The sequence below is a fragment of the Rattus norvegicus genome, chromosome 16 (genome assembly GCF_036323735.1).
Source record: "Rattus norvegicus strain BN/NHsdMcwi chromosome 16, GRCr8, whole genome shotgun sequence".
In the NCBI taxonomy this organism is placed as follows: Eukaryota; Metazoa; Chordata; class Mammalia; order Rodentia; family Muridae; genus Rattus; species Rattus norvegicus.
In genome coordinates, this window is record NC_086034.1 from 83402439 (window position 1) to 83429165 (window position 26727).

The 26727-nt window shown below is 49.4% G+C and overlaps 1 protein-coding gene across 10 annotated transcripts in view; it reads right to left on the reverse strand.

Annotated features, from left to right (window-relative positions):
* Atp11a (ATPase phospholipid transporting 11A) overlaps nt 1-26727 on the reverse strand; it is a 109924-nt gene that overhangs the window by 42555 nt on the left and 40642 nt on the right. For all 10 annotated transcript variants that reach the window (NM_001107324.2, NM_001415017.1, NM_001415018.1 and 7 more), the window contains exons 2-8: nt 20433-20555; nt 13170-13259; nt 12242-12322; nt 8439-8546; nt 5346-5474; nt 3126-3229; nt 2786-2836 (exon numbers count right to left, since the gene is read on the reverse strand). In NM_001107324.2, the coding sequence (NP_001100794.2) occupies nt 2786-2836; nt 3126-3229; nt 5346-5474; nt 8439-8546; nt 12242-12322; nt 13170-13259; nt 20433-20555 (686 nt within the window). The remainder of the gene's footprint in view (nt 1-2785; nt 2837-3125; nt 3230-5345; nt 5475-8438; nt 8547-12241; nt 12323-13169; nt 13260-20432; nt 20556-26727) is intronic.

Consider the following 26727-nt stretch of genomic DNA (forward strand, 5'->3'; position numbering starts at 1 on the left):
TACACTGAAGACAGCCAAGTCCATCTGCATAAGCACTGGATTCCCTGAGGTGGAGACGTTGTCTGCCAGACTGTATCTAGCCCTGTTTTCGTGGCCTGCCACTCTCAGGGACTGAAGCTTCACACCGACCATTGGAGAGGCCTCAGGGAAGTAGATCACCTGCAACTCACTCTCAAATAACCAAGAGCTTGAATGTTCGATGATGTCCCACCAGAGGTCACAGAACCCTCAGATGGGGTCCCTATCTGTGCCACCTAAAACACTTGGGGACACCAGAAATGTCACCTAGATCTGCTACAAAAGAGACCTGAAGGCAGGGCCAGCATCCTCTCCCAACACACCTCCACTGTGAGAGCCGCTGGGCTGGGACCTCAGAATGGTCTGAAAAGGCTCAAACTTTGAGTCTCACTCATTCTTCAGCTGTTTCTCTCCCATCCTCAGGGCATGGAGACTCCTACTTGGTGTATGCACATTTCTGAGTGTGAAGGGAGGCTGGGACTCGGGCCCGGTAATGGGAGCTCAGCATGCAAAGATTATTTGCAGGTAGTGGCTGGTTGTGAGCCTTCCCTTCAAGCAGTTCAGGGAAATTCAAATGAGTGAACTAACTGTGCAGATTCCAGTACTGCTAGTGTCCCCATGACCCACAGTGTCGGGGTGCAGATTCCAGTACTGCTAGTGTCCCCGTGACCCACAGTGTCGGGGTGCAGATTCCAGGACTGCTAGTGACCCAGTGACCCACAGTGTTGGGGTGCAGATTCCAGGACTGCTAGTGTCCCCATGACCCACAGTGTCGGGGTGCAGATTCCAGGACTGCTAGTGTCCCCATGACCCACAGTGTCGGGAGAACCCGTCGCCTGCCTTAACTTATGTGTCCACTCATCCACACTTTCGCAGAGATACAAATGTGCGCAGTATTCCACACTTAGAGGGCCAGTGTGCTTGGCCAATGTAGATCAGATTGCACCCTGCAGGAGGCCTGCAGGGAAGGCTGCAAACTGCTCAAGCACCTCCTGGAAGTGGTCAGCGGGTAACTGGCAGCGCTTTTGGTCTGACAGCCACTGACAACAAGGCTCTGCCGCCTGTGCACGCTGTCAGCTTCTGTTAGCAACTTGCTGACGATAACTCATGTCACAGGTGTTAATGAAAACAAGTGGCCTCACCTTAAATGGGTCTCTGAGAGCTCTAAAAATAACTTACTTGATGAAATACTTTGCTTCTAGTGTGGACAGATGGAGGAAGAATATAATTGAGTGGAATCTGGAGGGGAGCTGAGGAAAGCAAACATCTGCCTCCTGGTTGTATTACTCCAAACATTTATCAACATCGTAAAAATCCGAAGGACAAGCTGAACAACTCTGATGTTAAAAGGCTAAGTTCAAGCTAGCATCAGCTAGTATAGCCAGTATAGCTAGTATAGCTAGTATAGCTAGTATCAGCTAGCATCAGCTAGTATAGCTAGTATCAGCTAGCATTAGCTAGCATCATAGCATCAGAGCATTAGGACCACGGTGCCCGCTTTGGCCCAGCTTTGTGTCAGGGTGAAGCTCAGGGTCCATAGCACTGGCTTCCTCGGATTCATCCGTGGGCAGCGAGAAAGCCCTTCATGTGCTCTTTCATCCAAAATAAGTCAGTCATCCGCAGCCCAGTCTCCAAAGCCATAGGAATGTATCTCTGCAAACAAAGCAATGCCTCCCCCTCCCACAAGTTGGTGTCCTACAGCCCTGCTGCTGGGTGACCACCACAAAGGCAGGACAGGACCGAAACAGTGGCACCAGACTGTGATCCAGCACTCAGGAGGTGGAGGGTGGAGGATTAGTGCTTAAGGCCTCTAGCTAATAGTAAGATACGGTCTCAGAAACAAAGAAACAAATAAACCATTAACAATGCAAGCTAAGAGGCACACAGACAGCCTTAAAGCAGTGCCTTGCCGAGTCCCATGAGGGACAGGCCAGATATGAACACTCAGTGACTATTTACTCCGTGGTACTTCTCCCATAAGAAATCGGCCTCTACTTCTAGACAAATGTTTCCTTTTAGCATAGATTGATACCAGGATATCAATAATTTGGAACTGCTTAAGCTGCAAGAAAAGGACAACTTCAAAACCTATTAAAAGCCAATTTCCTAAGCAATAAACCCAGACACTTTGTCATCAAGCACAGCAGAGACAACAGCCTGAGGTACAGAGGTCTCCAATGGGTGGCATGGCAGAATGTGGTTTGTAGATGGGGACATGTGAGGTGGTTCCCAGGACCAATCCCTGGCTGGCTGTTGGGCTCATCAGTGCCCAGTGGTGCTCTCTCTTAGATGCACATCCTGACTGCAGGCACCGAGGAACGGATGACAGAGCAGGAGGCTGGCCAGCACACAGTGTCTCCCTCATCCTGGTTGGGCCTGAAAGAAACCCTGAGTCTCTCAACCCAGTAACGGCCACAGGCAGGCCAACCTGCTGCTGGACAGGCCTTTGGAGGAGACTTCTGATCGCACAGCATGTGCGGTGCTGCTCACAGTAGGTCTGCACCCTTCCCTCATTTAAAAACCGTACTACAGGCCTCTGACCTGGAGCAGCTCGGGAGGCTCCACACTGGTAGTGTCACGTGCGAGGTTCCGGGGTCCTCATTACATCAACATGTGCAGACAAACCCAGAGTAACCGTGGGAGAGTGGAAAGTGCTTACGAGGCAAGGCCCTGCCTCCTACACCAAGTGGCATGGTAGGACCCACCAAAGTTCCAACTTCTGTTGGAACAAAGACGAGAAAAGGCTTGGCCTCCCAAGAAGACTCACCTCACTACAGGGTCGTTGAGGTCATTGTAAACATTGATGCGCCCCACAAACCTGGCAACAGAAAATCTCACCTCATTACTCAGTCTACAGCACAGCAAGCTCAGCACTCTAACACGCAGGACTGGAGGAACTCAGCCATCCCACTCCTCCCACTTTCTCCTCTTACTCTCTGCACTTCCTCTCCCCTGGCTTACGTGACATTTCTTAACACACAGACATAAAGAACCTCGAGGCTTCCTTCTGGAGAAGCTGCAGGTCTGTCTGCATGGTGCTAGGCTACAGCCAGAGTGGCCTTCGCAGCAGTGCACCCGGGCTTTCCCGGTCAGAGTGCTTGGCTTACTTGTAGAGGTCGGGCTGTGGCTGTTCACACTCAATGGTGGCGTGCAAGCTGTCAACATCCGCCTCTGTGTGGAAGCCCTTGGTATCCTGCACTGCGTAGTGAGTCTGCGGAGGAAAGAAAACACAAGCCACACTCTGAACCTCACTGCTTCTGGTTTCTGGCACCCATCCAGAATTTGATCTTCATGCACATCCTATGAGTCCTACTGTGAGTTTGGATGTCCTACTGTGAGTCTGGATGCAAAGGGTCATGGAAAGATGAGACTTGGCTATTGCTCCACTGGTGGATGACAGGAACTCTGACTTCCATGCTTACCCAGCATCCTCATCTCAGAACTACAGGATGAAGGGCAAGCCTGGGACTTCGTTAAACCTGATGCACTGACCCTGGAAGAGCTGTCAATCACCCACGTGTTCCTCTTCCTTCAGGCAAAGTACTGTAGCTCCTAGGAGATGCTAGAAGCATCAGTTGGTCTTGTTCCCCAAACCCTGCCACCAAACATCCTCCTGTCACTGCTCTCCAAAGCTGTTCAACTGTTTAAACCACAAGGTCCCTCGACTCTCAACTAAGAGCATCTAAATCCCGGGGAGGCTGCCAGGCCATTGCTGTAAGGTCACCCTTCAGATCTCAGGGCAGCAAGTTTGAGCAGGAGGCCCAAGAACTGCACTTCTAGACAGATGCCAGCTGGCATGTGGTGCTGCCCAGGGCCATATGGCCTAGTTAGCACCTGTGGGATTGTGCACAGGTACACGTGGGGATGCATCTCCTTTACCTAGGAAGGAGAAGAGAGGAGCACAGGCGTGTGCCAGGGTCTGGTCAGGAGGAAGGGTGCCCTTTCGTCTCTGCTTACAGCTCTGATAGTGAGTGTTGGGATGCATGGCACCACGTGGCTCAAGTATACAGGTGGCTACATCATTGTTTGTGCCGTTCAAGCTCTTGTTGTGCACTGAGAATCTGGAGGAGGTTTCTAATCAGGGATCTGACAGCCTTTCACAGATGTAAAACATCCCGAAAGGCCAGGCTGAGGTCATGTGACCGGCGTAAGATTCCCTGAGGTCAGTAGAAGCCTTCCCATAATCTGTTCTTTCAAGGAAAGGTTCCACATACCTTCAGCCCCCAGAGCCAAACCAAATGTACAGAAATGATGGATGAACCAGACAGGTGCAGCGTGCAAACACACAGGAGTGCAGAGCAGCAGGACCCCAGCATTGCCTAGACTCGCCGCTACTGCCGCTGCTGACACTGCCCAGAACAGGACTAAGCCCCTGGTCTCAGATCTATCTGGATACTGGGCCATTCTGTCTGAGCCGTCATAGTCTTCCTGGAACGGAAGACAGGTCCACAGAGCAGGCTTTGTCCAGGAGGGTGAGTGGCTCACAGGCTCAACAACTCAAGTACTAGGAGCCTCTCCCCCAAGGGAGCGCTGCTCCACAGTGCGTAAAGAAGGGTGCTGAACCTCCTGGGATGGCCTACCTAGAAAATATGAAACCACCTGCAGGCCATGTATGACAGTACCATGGATGACTCCCAAGGATGCCACATCCTTTGCTAATCATATACAAGTGTCCTGTCTCACAGCATGGCTGCCTGCACCTGCAGGAATCTGTTCTAGGGTCTCAGAGGCTGACATGAGGCGCTGCCAGAAGCACCAGTTGTCAGCTTTCACTATCTCACAGAAGTACCTCCTTCCAGACTTTTAAGTTAAAAAACAATCCTGTAAATTAACAGTACTAATTTTTTTTTGCTCACCTAATTGTCAAAGTTTTTAAATCTAGTATAGAATTCCATATGGAGTTCAAACAATTAATTAATAGTTCCAGAAAATGACTTGGGATAATTTAAAAAGACACTGAAGTAACAGCTATTATCTGCAGAGGTCTACCTGCACAGACAGCTCTCCAACAAGATTATCACTAGGATAGGGAAAACATGGATTTTTACCAAGAGAGTGAAAACGCTGGTATTCAAACAATCTGCTTAAGGCTGGGTAATGGCAGGTGTGTCTGTTCACCTCAGACTGTGGTTGTCACAAACATCAAGGGAGGAAAGGAGAGGTAAAAATGGGAAACAGCAAAAGTTAAGGGAAGGGCCCAGGGCTGACCCCTAGGATGACCCTGCTATGAGCCGTGAGTGAGCTCGGAGAGCACAGATGTGCTTAGTCTGTACACAGGATCTCAGTCAGCCACGACCCTGAGCTGCACCCAAATCCAGGCACATTACTTTATGGCTCGACTCTCCGTCTAAGCTGGCTGTGGTGACGTGGCATGTCCCATCTGCCCGGTTGCTGGAGAGAAAGATCAGGTCACAGGGAAAGGTCTCATCTTCCTTCACCATGACAATATCCCCAACCTGCAAGACATGGAGACAGTATGGTCACAGAGAGGCCACCTTTGTGCCCAGCTTACCCTGGGCTGGAATTCGTTCTCCTCCTGTATCCTGCACCACAGTGCCCTAGGATACAGATGTGACTCTAGGGGTTGGGGATTTAGCTCAGTGGTAGAGCGCTTGCCTAGCAAGCGCAAGGCCCTGGGTTCGGTACCCAGCTCCGAAAAAAAAAAAAGAAAAAAAAAAACAGATGTGACTCTAGCAAAGATCCAGTGGGGGCTTTCTGCTGGAACAAGGCTGCCCTGGGCCTCTGTGGGCCACTGCAAACCAGAGCAGCTCCAGGGTAACCAGGACAGCACATTGTGTCAGTGAAAACACAGACAACTCTCTAACAAGATTATCACTAATTCAGACCAAGAAGGCTGAGCTCATGATTGGTTAGAGTGCTTGAGAGTGAAGTAGCCCTTGAGGGGTTCAATCAGACAGGGTTCCAAGCTTGCTCTGAGAGCTCTCAGTGGCCCCTCATTGAGCTGCCATGGAAGTTGGCAAGATGGATAGCTCAACTGCAGGTTAGCCTATATGTGACCATTAACTAAACCTTGTTTTGTGTCTTCCATTATTTCCTCAGTGGTGTAGGCATTTCTGTGACAGCAGACAGGATGGCTGTGCTGGCTGCAGAGCGTCCCTGCTGCTTTGATGGACTCATGGTGCCCTGTGCAGAGTCAGAGCATCCCAAGCCTGTCAACTTCTAACTGAGAGTGGGAGATGCTCACAGTGACTTCTGAGGGTCTAAGACCAGAGTCACTCTCCCAAATGGACCTTGGTTTAGTGAAACCCATGTCTCATCATAACAAGGGATCTGACAAGTACAGTGGCTAACTAAAAACTGAGTGGGAAGGATGGGTTCTAGAATACTGGAGCACCGTGATGGAGCCAACTGCAGTTGATCCAGCCATCCCAATCATGAAGAGCTGAGTCAGTATAGTGATAGTGTGTCATACCACACACACACACACACACACACACACACACACACACACACAAACATATACACACACACAGAGACACAGAGACACACAGACACATACACATGTTGGTGCACACACATGCACATGCACACACTCACATATAAACACACACATGTACATGTACACACACACACACACACACTTTACTAATAGAGGAGTACAAGAAGCTCTGTGCAGGAGGAAATTAAGATTGCTGAACACAGAGTTCTGACCTGAACTTCATACCTTACAACAACAGAAGCTCAGAGAGCTCAAATGAAAACATTAAATCAGAAATTAGAAAGCCCTAGTGGCAAATTTTTGGGCTCCAGGGCTGGGCGAAGAATATTTAATCATTATGCCATATTTGGTTGATATGTATGAGACACCTGCCCTTTTCTAAAGGGAAATGGAGGAGGAGTGGATGGGGGAGGAGACATGGCATGGGGAGGAACTGAGGAACAGGAAGAGAAGCCGTGACCAGGATGTGATATGTAAGAGAAGAATAAAGTTAAAGAATTTTTTAAAGGGAGTATTTAATCGCAATATCAAAACTGAGACCCCTAACGGGTAAACTGAGCAGTGGGAATTTCCTCCTTTACAAATTCTTGCTTCCAGAAAGCCTTGTAAAGAGAGTGACAGGCACACAGTTGAACTAAATACTCTTACAGAGACACAAACTCTCAAACCTGACAGTAACAGGAGCCTCATTGAACACACGAGGAAACAGTGAGGGATAAATTGTTGCATAAAAGGATTCCAGACAGAAAATGAGCACAGGCACATGGCACCAGGAGACAAACCCATCACCAGGATGACAGAGCAACTGAAGGAGAAACAAATGCACCCCTAAGCTGGTGGGCCCCCAAGATGGGCACCTGCAGGCCATTAGCAAGCTGGAATAGGCAGCCATTCTGGAAAGTGTTGGGTGGTCTCTCTTCAACCAGAAAGGGCTTCACAATTCAACCAGTAGTTGAGTTTTAGATCAAAAGAAACAAAACTGAGTTTCATACAAAATCCTGCACACAGAAGTTCCCAGCCGTTTTGTGGCAGAGGCTACAAGCAGCCGTGTGAGCTTGGATGTCTGAATGGGTGTGCTCAGAACACACACCAAGGGCTCTGCTCGGGGCAAGGAAGAAGGAGCTGCAGCTGTTCACTGTGCAGAGGCAGATGGGAGTGGGGGCCTGGACTGGGTGGAGAGGACACAGCAATGTGGAATGAGCAAATCCCAGACACAGGCTGGGACAAGTACAAAGAAGGCCTTCTCTACTGCTTCCATCACCTGATCCAAAACAAAAGATTAGGAGGGACACAAAGTACAGGACTGGTTTCCTAAGAGCCTCCTGTACCTTCTAAGAAAAGGGCATCGTCCCAAGGAACCAGTTTATTGCTGTTCGCTTCTAAACCCTGGATATGAGATACTGAGCACATGGTTCTCCTCAGGGGCTACTACACTGCAGATACACTCTCCTGCAGCAGACACCATTTACTTCTGCTTTAAGAAAGGAGCCGTGTCTACCTACAAGTATGGGAGACCCTGCAGCAGAGAGCCCATCATTACAGGAACTGCACTCAGGCTAGGACCCGAGTACAGTGGCCATGTGGCAGCCTTCCCTAAGCTTTGCCTATCTGCCCTGGGCCTGAGCCTCCTGACTCTTGACTCTAGGAAAACTTTCCAAGCTTCTGTCCCAGAAGAGAAGGGTCTCTCGGAAGCACGGACACATGAGATGACATTTATACACCAAACATGCTTAAAACAAACATGCACACAGCCATGACTAATAAGTGTAATGGGACTAGCAAACATATGTATGTCTGTGGTCCTTAGAAGGGGATGCCACCCCACTGTATGTGGCTAGGTGCTTGGCCACCTCCTGAGACCAACACCGGGGCATTAATGGTCAACCTGCTTTGAACAGTTCCCTTAAAAATGATTCTGAAACACATGTTGGTAAGCCAGGCAGACGAGCTGTGCCCTTACCCTCAGCTTCCGACTCTGCTTCCGCACCAGCTTGCCATGTTGAATGAAGTGCACGGGGCACTGGTTCATGGCACTGTCTGCCTTGTGTCGAAGCCAGTCTTCATAACCCTAAACCCAGAGAGACAGAGAAGGTGTGTTTAAAACAGCTGTGGCTGAGCACGGTCCAGCCTGGGTGCTCTCAACTCCCCTGTCCTCACAGCTGGATTCTCACCAACATTTAGGCTACTTTATGGTTCTGCAATTATAGCTGCTGGTATAATCTTTGTAATTAACACTTCTATATAGAACCAAGACCTTTGCTTGGAAAAATTCTTTCACAAGGAGTGACTCGGGCCAGAGTGGAGTCAGGCGTGAGGATCCTGCAGTGACCCAGCCTCCACAGTGGCTCGGCAGTGCAGTGCCCAGGTACGGACTGTGTTGGCCAACCACGCTCAGCGCCAGGCTCTGAAAACAAAGGTGCATTGTTTTCCAACCTGCACTTCCAGATGACTGCAAGGGAGAAACAAAGATAAACCAACAGCATTTAGCTTCTTTTTCCTTTTTTAAAATTATTATTTTAGATAAGATCTCTCCCTGGTTGGTTTGCTTGTTTGGGTTTTGTTTAGTTTTGTTTGGGGTGGGGTAAGTTAACACAAGGTAGAATCATGGGAGAAAGTTCTCCTACAAGACTGGCCTATAGAGGGGTTGGGGATTTAGCTCAGTGGTAGAGCGCTTGCCTAGCAAGCACAAGGCCCTGGGTTCGGTCCCCAGCTCCGAAAAAAGAAAAAAAAGAAAAAAAAGAAAGAAAAGAAAAGAAAAAAAGAAAGAAAAGGAAAGACTGGCCTATAGGCAAGTCTGTCCAGTATTTTCTTGGCTAATAACTGGTGTAGAGGGCCCATCTCACTGTGGGAGGTGCCACCCTGGGCAAGTGGTCCTGAGCTAGATAAGGAAGCAGGCTGAGCAACCCTGGACACGTAAAGCCAGTGAGCAACCCTCCTCCACAGCTTCCACTGACCCTTTCCTCCCCAATTTGCTTTTAGGTCGTGATATTTTGACACAGCCACGGAAAGCAACTAAGATGGTGGGATCACTATGTACTTAAGCCTGGTCCAGAGCGCACTGTTAAGTGGGCCTGGAACTCACAGAGGTCCTGCTCCTGCTACTTCACATTGTTCAAAATTCCCAAAACAAGTAATAGCAATAATGATGATGATAATAAACACATCCTTACTGTCTTATGGCAAGAACTGGTGCCAAGGGTCTCACAAACAGACCACACGCGCGCGGGCGCACACACACACACACACACACACACACACACGCCCCATGTGGAGACCCCACATCCATCAGGTTATAGAGTAAACCCCAAAGCCAGCCACCTGACACACCTGCTGTTGGCTGGCTACACTGCTTTCTCTTGGGAAAGAATTTACTTATAAGTTGACATTCTGCAAATCATCCAGACATCTCAAATGAAAACGTGAATTCTAAATGCAGAAGTGGAAATTTATGCTATCCAGTGCTGTGCAGAAGGATGTAGACCATGTGAAACAGGCAGGGGACAGGTCTCTAGAGATTTACAGATGCCTGCAAGTTTGTAGAAAGATCCCTGGCCTTACTGGCCACCAGGGAGACACAGGCCACCAGTCACACAGTGAGGGAGCTGTGACAGGCTGAGACCACATCGGGAGTGAGCCTGTGGGCCATGAGCACGATGGTTTGCTTGTTCAGGGTGAATGTCTAGGCAGTTCCTCAGAAGCTTAGAGCAATTCTACCTGTAGGTATACCCCAGGAATTAAGGATCTACATCCATCAATCTTCGTTTATACATAGGGGGAGGGGAAGAGAAAATCAAAATAAATTAGTATACAAAGAATCAGGAACGGGGCTGGGGATTTAGCTCAGTGGTAGAGCGCTTACATAGGAAGCGCAAGGCCCTGGGTTCGGTCCCCAGCTCCGGAAAAAAAAAAAAAAAGAATCAGGAACAGAACAAACCAGTGTCCACACAAAGACTCTGAGGAGTGTGCATCCCTAGGGATGACAAGCACAGAGGCCAAGTGTTCCCACAGACTATGGGATACACCCGTCAGGTTTACACACAGACACCAGAGCGCCTCTCACTGATGACACAGATGAAAGCTCTGACATGTTAGAGTGTGGACCAGCCTTTCGAACATTACACTGCCAGAAAGAGGTCAGTCAGAAAGGACAGCATGTTCCTGAGACAGCTTTCCCAGGGACACTCCCTGGCCACCTCTCTGAGGTTAAGAAGATATTCCCTTTATCTCACAACGGTGAGCAGGCCAGGCCTGGGCAGAAGCACATTCAGGGGTGAGGTTAAGTGGGCCTGGGAGGATGGACAGTACACTGGAATCCAGCCGCTCTGGCTGGCTCAGAATGTAGACCTACTTTCTTCTCCAATCCAAAGACACCAAACCAGTGACCGACTGATTCTAACTTGTTTCAACCTGAAGCAAACCTGACTCTCTATAGCAGTGGTTCTCAGCTTGTGGGTTGTGACCCCTTGGGGATTGAACAACCTTTCACAGAGGTCACATAAGACCATTGGAAACAGATATTTACATTATGATTCATAACAATAGCAAAATTACAGTTATGAAGTAGCAATGAAAATAATGGGGAACTATACTAGAGTTGCAGCGTTAAGGAGGCTGAGACCCAACCACTGCTCTACAAACTTAACTTCCTTATGAATTAGCTGAAACAAACTAGGCCACCCACCTAGAATGGAGGCAACCCCTGGTGCAACATAGCTACTTGCTTTCCTGGCTGTGAGATCTTTTTTTTTAATTAAAAAATGTACAAATATTTTTAAAAACTTAACATTTGATCCAAAAATTTATGTGAAAATGATAAGGATCAAGGTCCAAAATAGCGGAATTGTTCCGTTTATACATTAGCTGCAAAACTGTACTACAGAGCTTCAGTAAGGAGTCAGTGCATGAAACAACCTAGTGATGGAGATGAGTCAGTGGAACAAAGCTGAAACAGACACAAACCCTCGAAATGGGGGACACGGGCTCTCACTAACTGTCACTGAACACCTACATGCAGAATAAACACACATACGATTTAGTTTATACACTGTACTGTATTTAAAATTATCATGAAATGTTACCTAAACTAACAACTAAAATTGTAAGACTTTTGAGGAAAAAATAGGGTAAATTTAAAGGCACTTAAATTATGTCTCAGTCTTTGCTATGCTGTCCATGGCTAATGTTAGCTCAGAAAGTGAGAAGGAAATCCCCTCAACCCCGCAGGAAATGGTAAATAAACAACCAAAGGAAAGGCATGCTTAAGGAAGACAGAATCCAACGGGATGAACTAGTAATGGCTTAAGTAAGAACAATTTAAACATTATTGGATTATGGTCCGAAGTTTAAAATAAATATTTGTAAATCCATGTTGATATTGGTAAACAACCAAATACAGATAGCGGGGTATTAGACAAATCACCTTGAGTAAGAATTTGCAATAATTTACACACTTGGTTATGAAGGAGAAGCATGTCTGCACTCCTTAACTCTTAGGCTGCACTTAGTAATTACTTCCAAAGCACAGAACACACAAAGGGGGACGGGCAAACCCACTCCACAGCAAGGAGATGCAGCAATTGGATCACAGGTAGATAATGGAGTTTGACTGACACCCTCACACTAAGTCACACTGATGACATATACTTGTGATATTAAAGGGTGGTACTGCACATCTGCAGTCACCCTGTCCACCATCTAACACCAAGCTCACTATGACAAAAATCAATCATTACAAGAAACCACAAATAAGTATCCAAGTCCTACCTGCTTGATGGCTGTGACAGTAATGACGAAGAAGAGTGGGAGCCCGCTTGTCACTGGACTTGTGGGTGTGTCGATGATCAACTGAGGCAAAAAGAGAGTCATGGAGTCACCTTGCAAACACCTAGCAATCTGATAGCAAGCTGGTCCAGCCCAGTCTTTTTCCAATCCAGCTTCTTCCTGCCTCAAAGCACTTTGCTGGATGTCTCCTTGCCTAGTAACACGCACAGAAGGGTAACCACCCTGTCCTAGTGACTATAATGCTGAGGGAGGCTCCTTAAAGGGTGTGCTTAAGGAAACCATATCAGTATGTGGCTAGGGCACAAGTCTGACACAGAATACAATGTTTTATTTAGTCCATTCATTAGTTTGGCACAGAATACATATTTTCATTTAGTCCATTCATAAGTGTGACACAGAATACATTGTTTCATTTAGTACATTCACAAGTGTGACACAGGATACGTTGTTTCATTTAGTACATTTTTCAGGTGTAACGAGTGAGTTAGTTCTGACAGACATTATGCTAGGAAGTTTGAGGTCCTTTATAGTCATACTTAGAATAATTTAGAAAAATATTATACTGCTATTTAGGACGTGTACTGAACTGGCAGCATCTGCCCACATCCTTGCCGTATCCTTGCCTCTCTGGATGTACAACTGCTTTGCATTTTCTCTGAGTACCAGAAAGTAGGAAGTGGAGATGCCAGGTATGGCTGGAGATCTTGCCCTGTCTCCTTGTATGGCTGGGAAGTGGGCACAGGAAGGTTCATGCACGCAGAAGGATCTGGAGGGACAGAGCTGGGCTAAGCCTTGAGAACACAAGAATGAATGACAGCACTTAGGGTGCTAAGTCCTTGATGTTAGTGACTGTGTGTCACTTGAGAATCAAATGGCATTTGCAAAGACAGGAAGTCAGTACTGTCCTTACCTGTACCAGGAAGATGATGAGAAAATAAAAGTTGGCTATTCTTCTGAACTGTTCAAATAAGTTCTTGGGTATGAAGTTCCAGAAGGTGTACTGTAGAAAACAAAGGCAAGAATGGACCACTGTGCAGTGTTCTACTGTGCATAAGCAGATAAGCAGGAGGGAGTGCAAGTGTAAATACAAACTCATGAGAATTTCATTATTGACATTTTGTCAGGCTTTTTTTATAATTCCTGAGACAAGCTGCTAAGACAGAATACACCCTCTAAAGTAGTGACATCCACATCTCCCAGCCCAGTGTATCAAGGCAGAGAGCAAAGCACTCAGGCAGTTACTGTGCATGTACAGAGCATTACATCAGGGGCTATGTCTCCTCATCTCTGCTTTGTCATCAGGTACAATAAAGAGATGCAGCAGAAGGGACAGAGTCCGAGCTGTCTCAAGGTTGCTTCCCTGATGGCAGGGCATGGTGTCCACACTGCAAGGCGTGTACCTATCTGTGGCTACACACAAGGACCCTGGCTTGATTTACCAGGTAAGAGAAGAGAGCGGTTCCCACACTGCCTACTCTCCAAACGGACTCCTCAGCATCCACTGAAACGCTCTCCATGTCCTTTAGACTGGGTTGCTGTCCAAGCTCATCTGTCTTTTCACAACGTTTACAAGTATGAGGAGACCTTCAAAGTCACTGCTGGGGACTTTGGCAGCCATGCTGACTATGTCAACAGGATCGACATTTTAACAACACCGTCTTCCTGCCCATCCACATGGCTGTCTTGCTGTGCTCAGAGGGTCGTTCATTTCCCTTATTGCAGTTGTGCAGGTTTCCATGACTCCAGTCTCAGTGTTCTAGTCTGTGTGCAGACAAGCTGGGAAGGACTTAAACATGTTCAGAACCCCAGCTAAAGCAGGCACTCAAATATGACAGAGGCTGAGGTTCTAGGCCTTGATAAGCTGTACAGGCCGCCTCTCCTCAGACCTGATGGAACCTGCATTTCTTCCACCAGCTTCCTAAGGGGGGCGCTGAAGACACAAGCGGACTCCAGTGGCAGACTGCACCAGCCCGTGGGGCTCTCTGCGCTCTCTGCTTCACCTTTCTGGGACCACATAGGACCTTTCTCTTGGTTTTTGTACCTTTTGTTTTCATACATTGCCACTGCCAATGGAATTAGTTTAAGGCCCTATTCTATGAAGCCAACCTTATTTCTCTCTGTACCTAGGCCAAAATCCATTACTTGCACAGTAGTTAGTCAAACTATTTCTAGCACCCCACACCCAGTGTCTCACAACTGCCTGTAACTGCAGTGCTAAAGGATTTGACACCTTCTTTTGGCCTCCATGGGTACCTGCACTCACACATGCACATTTTTCTACACACACGCATACATGCATGCACACTCATGCACGATTCCATCTCAAGAGGCAGAGGCAGAGACAGAGGCAGAGCTCTCTGAGTTCAAGGACAGCTTGGACAACATAGTAAGTTCTAGAACAGCAAGGGTGACATAGAGAGACCTTGTCTAAAAAAAACAAAAAACTTAAAAAAAATTACTTAGCAACAAAGTCACATTGATGGAAGTTCTTACTTAATAGCCAATGTTTTCTCTGTTGAAATATTTATAGGTGACAATCACCTGATATCAGGATTTCCTTTAAAATGACATCAGAGGTTAAAGGGAGAGACAGGTAAAGTAGGAGGCACAGAGTCCAGTATGGGATGACAAAACCACTTGTATGACCACAAAGAGCTGTATTATGTTTCTGTTTTTATAGTTTTTGTTAATGGGGGTGGGGATGGGAACATGGTTTAGTGGCAGAGCACTTACCTAGGATGTGCAAGGCCTTGAATTCATTTCCCAGTATTATAATAAGTAAATAAATACTGTGTGTTGGGAAGATTCAGTAGAATCTTTATAAACACACTGATGATATACTCTCCCATCAGTTAATGAAAGCTTTACTTGAAAATAAAGAAATGGATCCAGATGAGGAACTGAGTGCAGCCTCTGGTGTGTCTAGATAACAGAGGGGCCTGGGGTTTTATGATGCAGGCCACTGTGGGAGGAACTACTACTGAGCTGCAGCAGACACCATGTCCAGGTGGTTTTAAGGTCACAGATGGTAGTTTTGTTGAATCTGCTAAATGAAACAGGTTTCAACACAGAGCCACTGTGTGGTTGAACTGGCTCTGTGGGCCGCTCCTGAAGTGGGTTAATGGAACTGCTCAGCTCCACTACCGTGAGCTACAACAGGTGACCCTGGTGTGCCTGGTGCATTCCCACAGAGGGCATTGTGCACATCTGGATCTGTACTCCAGTTCCCTGCTATGCGTCCTACCATTAAGAAGACCCTGCGGTTCACAAACTGTTAATAGTTATCACTGCTGACTGTACGTAACAGGAGGACAAATAATTTAAATGTCCACAGTAGGTGACATCACTGTAGCAGATAAAACAAGAGGCTGGAGAGATGGCCCAGCCAAATAAAATGCTTGCCACGCACACATGAGAACCAGAGTTCAGATTCCCAACACTGAATAAAAAGCAGGGCACAGAAGTGCACACCACAACCCCAGAGAGAAAGTGGAGACAGGGAGATGGCAGGGGCTCACTGGCCAGCCAATCTAATTAATTAGTAAGCGCCATGTTCAGGGAAAGACTCTGACTCAACCACCACCACCATCACCACCACCACCACCACCACCACCACCACCACCACCACCACCACCACCACCACCACCACCACCACCAAGCAAAAACCAAAGACCATGGAGAGTCATCAAGGAGGACAGCTGACTTTGACCCACGGCAAGCATATGCGCATATGTGCGTATCTGCCCCACACTCATGCTCTCACACACATGAACAATTCCTCCTAAGAGCCTGTACTGCACAGTGAGAGCGGCCAGTCAGCCACACGTCTTCTGTCTTTGCCGATCTGTAAAAATCTTCCTATCTGTTTAGTCATATGGCCAGCACAGGTCTCGCTGCCATCCACATTCAGGTATCGAGTTCTGTTTCCACTCTCCTATCAGCAGGGGAAAACTATCAGCCTGGAAAACTCTGCTATCAACAACCACGGGGAAGAACAAGGTGGCGGCTGCACCTGAGAGGCTGGGATAATGAGGACACCACATCTCTCCATGAAGATGCCCTGTGCATACTGAACCTCAAGAGTAGCCAACAAGTCTGCTTTTCATACTCATGGGAACTGGGCCAGGGTCAGGTGGGCCGTCTGTCATCCCGAGCAGAGTATGCCTGCTGGACTCTGTGTGTTCACACTGAGCTGAGGGTGTTCACTGGCCTCTCTGTGTTCACACTGAGCTGAGGATGACCACCGGCCTCTCTGTGTTCACACTGAGCTGAGGATGACCACCAGCCTGTGTTCACACTGAGCAGAGAATGACCACCGGCCTCTCTGTGTTCACACTGAGCAGAGGATGACCACCGGCCTCTCTGTGTTCACACTGAGCTGAGGATGACCACCAACCTCTCTGTGTTCACACTGAGCTGAGGATGACCACTGGCCTCTCTGTGTTCACACTGAGCTGAGGATGACCACCAACCTCTCTGTGTTCACACTGAGCTGAGGATGACCACCGGCCTCTCTGTGTTCACACTGAGCTGAGGATGACCACCGGCCTCTCTGTGTTCACACTGAGCTGAGGATGACCACCAGCCTGTGTTCACACTGAGCAGAGAATGACCACCGGCCTCTCTGTGTTCACACTGAGCAGAGGATGACCACCGGCCTCTCTGTGTTCACACTGAGCAGAGGATGACCACCGGCCTCTCTGTGTTCACACTGAGCTGAGGATGACCACCAACCTCTCTGTGTTCACACTGAGCTGAGGATGACCACCGGCCTCTCTGTGTTCACACTGAGCTGAGGATGACCACCAACCTCTCTGTGTTCACACTGAGCTGAGGATGACCACCGGCCTCTCTGTGTTCACACTGAGCTGAGGATGACCACCGGCCTCTCTGTGTTCACACTGAGCAGAGGATGACCACCGGCCTCTCTGTGTTCACACTGAGCAGAGGATGACCACCGGCCTCTCTGTGGTCACACTGAGCAGAGGATGACCACCGGCCTCTCTGTGGTCACACTGAGCAGAGGATGACCACCGGCCTCTCTGTGTTCACACTGAGCAGAGGATGACCACCGGCCTCTCTGTGTTCACACTGAGCAGAGGATGACCACCGGCCTCTCTGTGTTCACACTGAGCAGTGGGTGCCCATTGCATGTGAATTTCCTGTTCATAGTCTCCTTCTCCCTGGGTATGCCAATCTCTAGCTTTGTTGCTGGCATGGAGGAGGCCCACAGAAGTCCCAGCTATTCTGCATGCTGTCACAAGTCAATGGGACACACTGGGAAGAACTGGGCACTCTTCTGTTTGCCAGCAGCTAGGAAATAAGATGAAGGTCCAAAGCTTCTGTCATTATTCACTTAAAAAGGATGCAGCTCACAGGTCTGTACTTGACTATCCCACAGAAACGCTAGGACGAGACGCTGGTCTTTAACCAAGTGGAGTCACGGCATCAATTTCCTTTGTGACTGGGAAAGGGGCTGTGAAGGATGGGAAACCTCAATGCTATGCAGGACTGCTGGTGTTGAGAGATGAGGGTATACAGTGAAGGGCCTAGGACAGAGTCCTGGGAACAATGGCCCCACACAGCTCTGTACTCAGGGAACGGCATGGCGACAGGGCACGTACCTTCTGTGGCCACTGACATGTTCCTCCCCTAAGCTTTAGTCTCTTCATAATAAGCTGTAGCCGCAGAGGGTTGCTCAGTGTGAAGGGGCAAATATGGAAGTCACGTGTGTAAATACCATCAGTGAACTCTGTGTCCAGACTGGCAGAGGCAGTCAGCTTTACAGTAACAGCAAATAGAGTCGATTTCCTGAACATATGGGGTGCGAGGTGGGGAGCAGGCAATGCCGACGGAGCCAGTGTTTACTTTGGCAGGCCCCCACACCCCGTGAAGGCACGGCAAGGGTCCCTGTGAATTTCATTCCCTAGGATCATTCTGCACAAGGCAGCGGGCAGCAAGTCACTGCTCCCGAGAGCACAGTCTCCCCAGGACAGAGCACAGGGGACTTCTGTGTGGCCAGAGGCCAGGTAGAACCATGGGGTGGCCATTTTCATCTGTCTTCTTCCATAAGACAGGGACCCCACAGATGAAATGGGCCTCTGGCCAAACACTGACCACCAGGAACGACAACCTGTCACACAGGTTGGGGCCTAATGCAAATTACTGTCCCTGTGATCCTTTACAAGACAAACACTGTCACAGCTCCCTGGCTTAGTAAGGCTGCTAGGCTCCGAGGCATTCTTTGATATATCTAAGATAGAAACAAAATTTCCTCGGACACAGACACATTACTATAGACATTCTACAAAACCTTTGTATGCCTGTTGAACAAATTAGCACTTTCCAAAAACTGTGATAAACCCCTAACAATGCCTTATAGTTCAGTGTCAGCTGAGGTCTAGGGCCCCGGCCTCTTGTTCCTTCCTGAAGTTGAGTGGTACAGGGGCCAGGTGATGTGTATCTCCTCCCTGAAATACCACTGTCTCCTTGCCACTGAGCCAAAGCACGGTGTCCACACAGGTGCCCACTGCTCGTGCTGAGCCTGCTGGGAAGCTGAGAGGAAAGGTGCTCAAGTGGCCCTGCTGATTCCCGGTCTGTCCTCCCCTGCCCACTCTCTGCCCAGAGTGTTGACTTAACTCTGTTGGTTCCTGCTCAAAAGCTTCCTGCTATGAAGGAGCCTTCCTCAGAGAAACTGCTTCTGAATACCCCTGGGACCTGCAATTCCCACACACCCTCCCTGTGGATTTCCTTTCCAGAAATCAAGAAGGCTGTGGTAGTTCATGTTCCCCAGGGAAGAAAGAGCCTGAGAGTCACTGTGGGCAACAGGCCCCAAATGGCTAAGAGCAAAGGCGAGAGGGTGGGGCTCTAAATCTCTCCAAACATGCTGGGGCTTCTATTGCTGCAAAATCCTTCAGCCTCTCAGAGAGTTCTGTCAGGATGCTTTGCTCTTCACAGTCATCCTATACAGTCTGGATAGAATCGATCTGCAACCACCCCCCACAGCCATGCATAGCACGAGCACATATGCTCCTACACACACATACACACACACACACACACGCACACGCGCGCGCACGCACACGCACACGTGCGTGTGCACACACACACGAACACACACGCGTGCGCGCACACACATGCGCACACACACATGCACACGCACATGCGCGCACACACAGAGGCAGGCACATTTTGGTGGGTCTGTCAGTGAAAGAACCACCTTCAGAGAGAGATGATGGAGTGTCAGTGCGGTCTGTGAGCATAGGGGCTAGGGTGTACTTCTGGACAGCGCTAAAGTGTGTTTCTCTGTTCGTCTCTTCACTACCAAGTACTGTGTCACCTCAGGAGACACTCGTGTATTTTACTTACCTATGCTGTGTTTCTGGACAAATGCTATCGTAAATACTTTAACTCTGATCTTAAAAAAAAAGACCTTGAGAAGCCAAGCTTTTGGGTCAGAAAGTCTTTAACTGTCGGGTTGTATGACATAAGTAGCTCCCTGCAGAGATGTGCAGGACAAAACACCTGGCTATAAATGACAGAGACCTCTCTCTTGAGAGCCTTATGTGACCTAAGCATACCCACCACACAAGTCTACATCTCTGAACATCTGGGTTGACTTATACACCTGCATATAGCACATACGTGCCACACCTGCAGTGCACACACAATATACATGTACACGGTACACAAATGCATGCAGGTATGTCTGAGCAAAGGCATTCCTCATCCTCTGAAAAGCCATGAATGCTCACTCCCACCCTTCAGAATTGCCAGCTTTCTCTACGTGCGACTACATTTCCATACCCTGCTGACGACACAGTACTTTCCTCAAGTGAAGGGATCCAGTTGCACTTCTTCCTCCCTGTCTGGTGCACCCAGCTGGCAGGCCCCACTGCCAGACACAGAGCCAGGCAACGTAAGGTGAGGGGCAGTGGTGAGATGTGGCCCAAGAGAAGTGAAGAGGGGAAGACCTTGCAAAGCACACCTGACACCCTTGTGCGAGCAGAGAGGTGCTGCCTGGCACGGGGACAGCAGTGCAAAAGCACCACAGCTGCTGGGAAAGCAGAGGCACCCTAGGACAGCTGCACAGGGGTGCCAATGCTGTTCAGAAGGGGCAGTCCCCTGTGGCAGCCTTTCTCAGGCAGCAGCTCAGAGCAGATAGTGAGGATACCTTGGAGGAGACGATTCTATTGTCCGGGTATCTCTGTGGAATGTAGGCCTCTGCACCTGGAGGGGGCTCCTTGTGTCCCACGTAGATGGTCCGACTGTCCACCCAGTTCTCTTCCCCTGCACACTGTGGATAGAAGAGCATCATCAGCGTGTGCTTGAAGCTTCTAGTGCTGATCTTCCCCACAATGCCCTCAGATTGAAACAGAGACCAACCTGCGGATATGGAGGCCACAGTCCCATCCTGCTCTGCACCCACGTATGTTGTAAGGAGGGTCACATGGGACTCCCAGGTTCCCTACCATGGCCACACACATAACTGGCTTAGCCTTAAGGGTGAGGAGGGGCTTCAGTTCTGTAGCCAACTCCCCAGGAATACACTGACACAGTAAGAGGCTTTCTGTGCTCAGAGAGAGGCACAAAGAACTCTTAACACTGGCTGCTGGCAGAAACAACATGAGGCAGGGGGATTGTGCATTTCAAATCATAGAAAGGGACACAAAATAGGTGGTGAGGTGCTGGGCCCAGAAGATGGAGGGCCTGGAACGCACCTCCCTCGTGGGTGACCTTTGCCGCGTGGGAAACTTTTGCGTTCGAGGCTAGTAGAGGTGGTGTCGGCAGCCCAGCACCAGTACATCTGCTCCACTGCACTTCCTTCCTGGCTTTCTCCAGTCCTTTAGTATGACCAGTCCCTCTGTTTAGGTCCTTGCTGGCTGGGTTCATGAAGCCCTTCCTACGTGTCCCCATATGCTATGCTAAAGCTGCATGCATGGCATACGATTCTGCGGCAGGCATTACGTTTGCTCCTGTGTATGCCTGTGCCTGCACGTTTCCTCCACAGGAACTGGCTTTGCTTGTGCAGCAGTCTGAATAAACAGCTCAAACTGCAGCCACATTCCCAGGAGCCAGGCAGAATGAGTACCACACTGCCACAGGAGCCAACTTTCCAGCCCTGGGTCAGATACAACTGTCACTCCTGTGGCAGTGACTGCTCTCACCCTACGATGAGCCAGGAAAGCTCATCAGAATCTCAGGATTTGCTTCTTCCAACTCAAGCATAACAGGTGCTGAGTCCTCTAAGGCATAGTGGTTGCCCAGCAGGCGCTACCTTAGTCAGAACAAAGGCCCAGCAGCCCCTCCCAGTAAGAGAGGATTTCATGCACAGTTCTCCTTGGTTTGTGGGAAGGGTGAGTGTAGGGGACAGTGACCAAGGTCTTGCTAAGAGCTAATACCTTACAACAGTTTGGAGGGCTCTACCCACTCTCACGGAAATGCCTGAGGCAAGTGCTATAAACTCATGGGAAGGGGAAGTAGCACAAATACCTTTCAGTGCTTGGTGAAACTTCCAGAAAGCTTTGCATTAAGCTTCAGGAGTAGCCATGAGTCCCCACTGGGAGTCTGAAGACTGAAGTCACGCCAGGCCTCAGAGGCATCACTTAGAGGGGAACTAGCACCTTCCTGTCTACCCTTAGGAGGAGAGAAGGTTTGGGGTAAAAACACCTCAAGTGTGTAGAAGAGGATCCCTGAAGAGAATGCCTGTGCCCACACACGCAGCTCCTGGAGAATCTCGCTCCTCCCAGCTGCTCTGAAGTTCTTCCCAGATCACACATCTCCTTCCCATACCTCGCTGTGCAGGCAGCTGTGGCAGATGCATGCTCAGTGGCCAGGGAAAGCTCTGAGCTGAGCTGTAGGGAGCTCTCCAGGGAAGGGTTAACTACAGGGAAACATGGGCCAAGACACTGCAGGCCAGGCTCAGCTCTCCGTGTGCTAATGCAGGCAGCTAAATATTAATTCCTGCTCTTCTTGACCAAGACCAGGAGTCAGAGCTGCTCCTAGGAATCATTTGACCACCTGAGTTTTTTTTAAATAAAACCCATAAGCACTTCTCTCTGACAGACGACAATTCAGGTTAACCACCAGAGGTTCAGATCCCAGCAAGAGTGTTAGATTAACAGGAAGACCTTAAGGGCACACAACTACCATTAGGGTTTAGCCTTACCAGAACAAATGGATACTTATTAGCAACAACTGAAGTCTAGACCAGCCACAGGCCCTTGTTCACATGACTAATTAATAAAGTACTAAAAAGAACAGGTCAATAAATCACAGGCAGGCAGACCTCCACGGATAAATGGATCCAGGTTCCCTCATGTGCAGCAAGGGAGCAGATAGAGGGGACTAATAGGTTGGCAGGGAGGTGACAAGTTGGAAGGAAGACACTGACACTGATCACTGTGAGGCAGGCAGACTCTGGAATAGGAGGAGGCAGGCTGTGCATGCAGTGCCTGTGGCGCACCGAGATCAGCCAGCACTTAAGGGGCCCAGCGAGGAATATTAGAGACCCCACGAGTCGTCTGTAGCTGCCTAAGGAGTGCACCCACTTACTGAGGGAACCCAACACAGATGTTGCTGTGTTCGCCTCAATGGCCTTTGCCCAGTAAGGCAGGGCAATGGGATGGGGTCCTGCCAAGACCTGCCACCATCACTGTTCCTAATGACAGTCTGCCACTCAGACTGTTAAGAGAAATATTATAAAACAACTCAAATAGAACTCTTGAGTGTAGAAGTAACCATCCAGATTAACCTCTTTGATATATTGCTGCCAGATTAATTTTTAAGGAAGAAAATGAAAATACATATTTTCCGAGTAGTCATTTGTCATTGGTGGCACTGGATGAGGAAGCAGAATACCATGCAATCATGTAAGACCTAACATGCCTAAGGGGTACAGTCGGGGTAGATGCCCACTGTCCGTGCTCGCTCTAACCACAATTGTGTGACTCACATTTAAAGCATGGAGAGGACCCTACTGGTGCAGCTCATACGAGGAGGACAAGAAATGTTCCAAAATACCCCAAACACAAAGCCACTCTAACAAGAAGACATTATCCTGCCACCATTCAAAGACACTAGAATGGGTTTTAAAAAACCACAGAAGTACAATTTGTCACTCCCTTACCAGTCTCCGTCACCTTCCTCAGGCAGGCATCATACCATGCTCCTGTGTCCCCTCGGGATGGGGCGCTGCAGATTTTGCTAGACCCAGCACCACATCCGAACTCACCAAGTCTCTGGGGTCCTCTTCCCACCCGGGCTGCAATGTGCTTCTCTGTGAACTGTGGCCTCACCTCACATCTTTGTCACACCATCACATCAAAGACCAGCCGCAGGGCTGCTAGAGGGTGAACAGCACGTTCAGCAGGCTCTCCCAGAGGGTGCCCTGGTCTGGGTGGTGTTGGGCCCTTCAGGGGACAGCTCATCCACTGATGACTGTCTCCAGACAAACCTGAGTTCCTTCTAGTGGGTCTGGTGAAGACGAGACTGGGTTTCCACCAGACTGAGCAGACTGCCCTGCTCGAAGAAAGATGCAAGCAGAGCTCTAAAACACACATTTAGCCAGCTGTTCAATGGGCTCATTCAGAGAAGGGGCTTACGACTTGATTTTTGGTGAGGCTGCTGTGAGACAACACAAGCAGCACTTCCCTTTCTCTTCCTCTGGCCTCAAGCCTGAGGTTCACTGAGAACCTGAATACTGCCAGCACCCAAGGGGCATCACTCAGGCAGGGCTGAAGAGGCTCCCATGACCCCTCTTGTGCAGGCACAGGGCCTGTGCTATACACATGTCCCTCCCTACACTCTGACTCCAGAACAGTCATGAACAGCAGCCATCCTGAAAGAGGGTGCAGAGCCCCTGCACACCCACTAGGTGCTCTCTCCTGGGAGGGGAAGTCCAGGCTGGAGGATGACGTCACTTCACTCCCAGGGCAGGGATCTGTAGGCAGGTCTTGCGCACCACAAAGGGCAGCTGTCCAGGGACAGTGATGGCCTTGGTACTAAACAGGCCTCTGACAGGCACACATCAGATTCACAGCTTCTCTTGACCACAGGGCACTGTGCACACAGCGTGGGGTTGTGTCATCTCCTTATCTCAATACAAGCACTATCTCTGGGCACCGCTTAGAGAAGTCGGCTTACCACAGGGCCTGCTCCCTCCCAAGGCCAGAGACACTTGGGCTTCGGTGTGAAGAGACCGATGAGAGAGAGAGAGAGAGAGAGAGAGAGAGAGAGAGAGAGAGAGAGAGAGAGAGAGAGACACAGAGAGACAGAGACAGACAGAGAGAGACAGAGACAGAGACAGAGAACGAGAGATCGCCAGCCAGTTATCAGTAAAGCCAGGTCAAAGGTCAAAGATACTCAATCAAGTGAAACTCACTTAAGAATTGCCGCACCCTGCTCATCACACAAAACACTACCTAGAAGTGCATTCAGAACTCACTCTGTAGACCAGGCTGGCCTCATACTCACAGAAATCCACCTGCCTCTGCCTCCCGAGTACTGGGACTAAAGGTGTGCACCAGCACCCCCAGGCCCAAACAGTTAGTTTTGAATGAGGCATTTCAGTGAGTTCAGTGGGTGCCCAAGGAGATGCCTGAGTGGAGACAGGAAGGGAGGCCAGCAGTTAGAGGGTGGGTGGAGGGTAGCGAGGATCCTCACCGCTGTTCTGCAAGCGCAGCAGATGACAATCTTGCTGCCCCAGGAGGGACAATGCACAGAAGCTAAAGTTCAACTGAAGACCAACCGACCCAGTCACAGCCTGCCTTCACTCGTCAGTCACCCTGCCCCAGCCCAGATAAAGACGTTAGCAAAGGGACTAGGGGAGGGGGTTTAAATGACACACAGGAAGTCGATCTGGCCATCGTTAGTCACCTAATGGAAGCATCACATTTCAGCTGAAACAAGCAAACCCACTAACCAAATTACACCACGATGACAGGACAGACATGTCACTGAGCTCAATCCCTCATCACTTTACAGAGGCGGTTCCTCCTGAAGACAATCCAGTGGCAGTCTGCCATGCTGTCTGCTTACGGCTACAAATGGAAAAGCCCCATCCTGTAGCCTCAACACAGCATGCACTTAGGCCAGAGCGGTGTCCAGCCTGCACCTGTCCCCTTACAGTCACATCCTGGGGTGAAGACCCCCGCCCCCAGTGTGCCCTCTGTCTCCCAGAGTCCAGGCCAGTGCCTGTGCAATCGTTTCCCTCTATAGGGGGAGGGAGTTCCTCATCCAGGCGGCAGGCTCCCTCAGGTACAGTGAGTACAAAGGCAGCTTTCAGCAGCTTTCAGGAGGCCCGGTGCCCTGGCCAGGGTCCCCTCACAGCCTTTTCATGTCTAGACTTGTGGTCAAGGTCCAAGGTGCTCAGTGAGGGGGGACCCAACAAGCCTGCTCAAGGCCCAGAGCTCTCAGGGTCGGGTACCCTCTGCGTTGTGGAAACCCAGGAAGCAGAAACCTCAAATCTACCCCACCACACTCATCAGTTCCGACTTTCCCTCTGGCTATTTACAAGGCTCATGGGGTATTTCTCTGCTACTAACATGGTTTCTAAACATAAAATCATCTAGACCCCAAATTATACTGACTGCCCGCCTGATATGGAAAACAGTCAATCTGAAAACCATTAATCACTCACTGCCCGAGCTCTGTCTTCCTGGACCCAGAACCAAATAGAATAGAAGCTGCAGCCACAAGTGACTCTGGCTTGCTCTGGGTTCACCTGCCCCTGGCAGCAGTAGCAGCTCACTGAGCTCCTAGGGCCTCTACTGGTAGTGACACGGTCACCAGGGGCTGACAGAAGGAACTGCACAGAATGGCAAACATGCTGGGATGGGGATGATTTTCAAGTGACAGTACAGCTCAGGGGAACAGCACTTGGCCAAGACAACCAACGACCTCCTAAGACTGACACGTGTGGACAACCTGAGGGCCTGACTGCCACATGTACAAACTGGCTGCAGCTTCCCTCTAGCCTTGGGGAGGAGGCTGGTGAGGATGTATGGAAGGGAGAGGCTGCCCTGGGGTGCATCACAGCTTCCCACATTGGCCCCAAGTGACTCCTAAGAAAGCACTGACTGCTTAATCACAGTCTCTACAGAACCACAACAGATCCCCCACCATTGTGAACTGAACCACGACAGACCCCACCCTCACCTCCCATTGCTAACTGAGCCATGACAGGGTCCCTGCTATTGCCGACTGAGGAAAGTTGACAGCAACTGCAGGCTGAGTATCAGGAAATTGAGAGGTGTTCTAAGCACACGGCTGTAATAATCATGTTACTAATAGTATGTCCACATGACTGTGTCTCACAAACATGAACACAAAGCTTCATTTTGCTTAGCTTCATGCTGGCAGAGCAGGGCAAGGGTGCTAGAGGACTATGAACTCAGGTGTCAGATCTAAGGCCGGGACTTCACCCTCCACCATCACTGGCCAAAGGGATGTATTCTTCGGAGGCCATG